Here is a 2,189-nt window from a genome sequence, read left to right on the forward strand (position 1 = left end):
AATATATAACTGCTGAAAGATCCAAACAAACAAGCCTGGGGCTGACCCACAGGGACTGTCCATGACCTTCAGGGAGTCAGCTCAGCGACAGCCATTTAAATCTTTTTAAGTTTTTTCCCTGGTTCTTGTCTTATTCTAGATTTAGGTAATTGAGCTCTCTAGCAGCTTTCTATAAGTAGAATGGAACTGTAACTTGTTGAAAAGAATCATATTCACTCGTTTAAAAACACTTATTAAAATTTCTTTTCCTGTAGGTGAGTGGAGTTTCACTTCAGCAATTTCAGCAGTTTGGCAGTATCTTACCCACCAGCAACAGGCTTTCCTGATTGCACCATGAAAGAACTGCTAATGAGACTCATTGAGCACAAAAATGAACTTGAAGGACCGAAGGCCATTGTTTTCAAATGAAAACTCCTGGGCAGTTTCAAGCCTCCATGCTTTTTAACCACCGCTGACATCTTCTCCCACTCCATCAGGATGGCAAGCAGGCGGAAGTCAACCACACCCTGCATGGTCCTCTCCAGTGACCAGGATCCAGACCTGGAGCTGATATCAGATTTGGACGAGGGTCCTCCTGTACTGACACCTGTCGAGAACACCAAAACAGAGAGCATCTCAAGTGATGAAGAGATCCACGGGTCCGTGGATTCCGACAATCAACCCAAAAAGGTGGAAGGTGGCTATGAATGTAAATACTGTACTTTTCAAACTCCAGATCTCAATATGTTTACTTTTCACGTGGATTCAGAGCATCCCACCGTCGTGCTAAATTCATCCTATGTTTGCGTCGAATGCAATTTTCTTACCAAAAGGTATGATGCACTTTCTGAGCATAATCTCAAATATCACCCGGGCGAGGAGAACTTTAAGTTGACTATGGTGAAACGCAACAACCAGACAATCTTTGAACAAACAGTAAACGATCTGACTTTCGATGGTAGTTTTGTTAAAGAGGAGAACTCCGAGCAAGCGGAATCTGCAGACGCGCCTTCTTCGGGAATATCCATCAGTAAAACCCCCATCATGAAAATGATGAAGAACAAAGTGGAGAACAAAAGGATCACGGTTCATCACAACTCAGCTGAGGAGGCGCCGGAAGAGAAAGAGAATGACATCAAACCAGACCGGGAAGACGCTGTGGAAAATCCAAGTTCTTCAGCCTCTGATTCCAGTCCCAGCTCTTCGGTGGTCAACAGGATCCACCCCACTCCTGCCCACACAGTGGTCAGCCCTGCGGCAGTGCTGCCTGGGTTGGCGCAGGTGATAACGGCCATGTCGGCTCAGCAGAACTCCAACTTGATTCCCAAAGTCTTAATCCCGGTTAACAGCATTCCAAGCTACAACACGGCCCTGGATAACAACCCCCTTCTGCTCAACACCTACAACAAATTCCCTTACCCCACAGTGTCAGAAATTGCCGTTCTTTCTGCCCAAGCAAAATACACAGAGGAGCAGATCAAGATCTGGTTCTCGGCCCAGCGTCTCAAACACGGGGTGAGCTGGACTCCGGAGGAAGTGGAGGAGGCGCGCAGGAAACAGTTCAACGGGGCGCTGCACAGTGTCCCCCAGACCATCACGGTCATCCCCACCCACATCTCCCCCGCCAGCAACGGCCTCCCATCCATCCTGCAGACGTGCCAGATCGTGGGCCAGCCGGGCCTGGTCCTCACGCAGGTGGCCGGGGCCAACCCGCTGCCGGTCTCGGCGCCCATCGCCTTGACCGTGGCCGGAGTTCCAAACCAAACCAGCGTCCAGAAGAGCCAGGTCCCCGCCGCCGCGCAGCCGGTGGCGGAGGCGAAGCCCCCGGCAGCGGCCACGGCCACGGTCACCACGGTCACGGCAGCGGCAGGGCCCGCCTCTCAGCTGGTCAAGCCCGAGAGCACGCCCCCGAACCCCGCGAACCCCGACTCGCTCGGCATCCGGGCCAAGAAGACCAAGGAGCAGCTGGCCGAACTCAAAGTGAGCTACCTGCAGAGCCAGTTCCCGCCCGACGCGGAGATCACGCGGCTCATGAAGATCACCGGCCTGACCAAAGGCGAGATCAAGAAGTGGTTCAGCGACACCCGCTACAACCAGCGCAACGCCAAGGGCCACCAAGGCCCGTCCCTCGGCAGCGACCCCGCGGCCCCCATCGTCATCGACTCGAGCGACGAAACCGCCGAGTCGTCCCCCGGCGGCCCCGCGCAGCC

General features: G+C 53.5%; 1 protein-coding gene across 1 annotated transcript in view; it reads left to right on the top strand.

Annotated features, from left to right (window-relative positions):
* Window positions 1-477: 477 nt before the first annotated feature.
* Window positions 478-2,189, top strand: part of ZHX1 (zinc fingers and homeoboxes 1) — a 2,744-nt gene continuing 1,032 nt past the window's right edge. The window contains exon 1 of the mRNA XM_006879468.1: window positions 478-2,176. Within this exon, the coding sequence (XP_006879530.1) occupies window positions 478-2,176 (1,699 nt within the window). The remainder of the gene's footprint in view (window positions 2,177-2,189) is intronic.

The sequence above is a fragment of the Elephantulus edwardii genome, unplaced genomic scaffold (genome assembly GCF_000299155.1).
Source record: "Elephantulus edwardii isolate Elephantulus edwardi_28Jun2011 unplaced genomic scaffold, EleEdw1.0 scaffold00003, whole genome shotgun sequence".
NCBI classification, from domain to species: domain Eukaryota; kingdom Metazoa; phylum Chordata; class Mammalia; order Macroscelidea; family Macroscelididae; genus Elephantulus; species Elephantulus edwardii.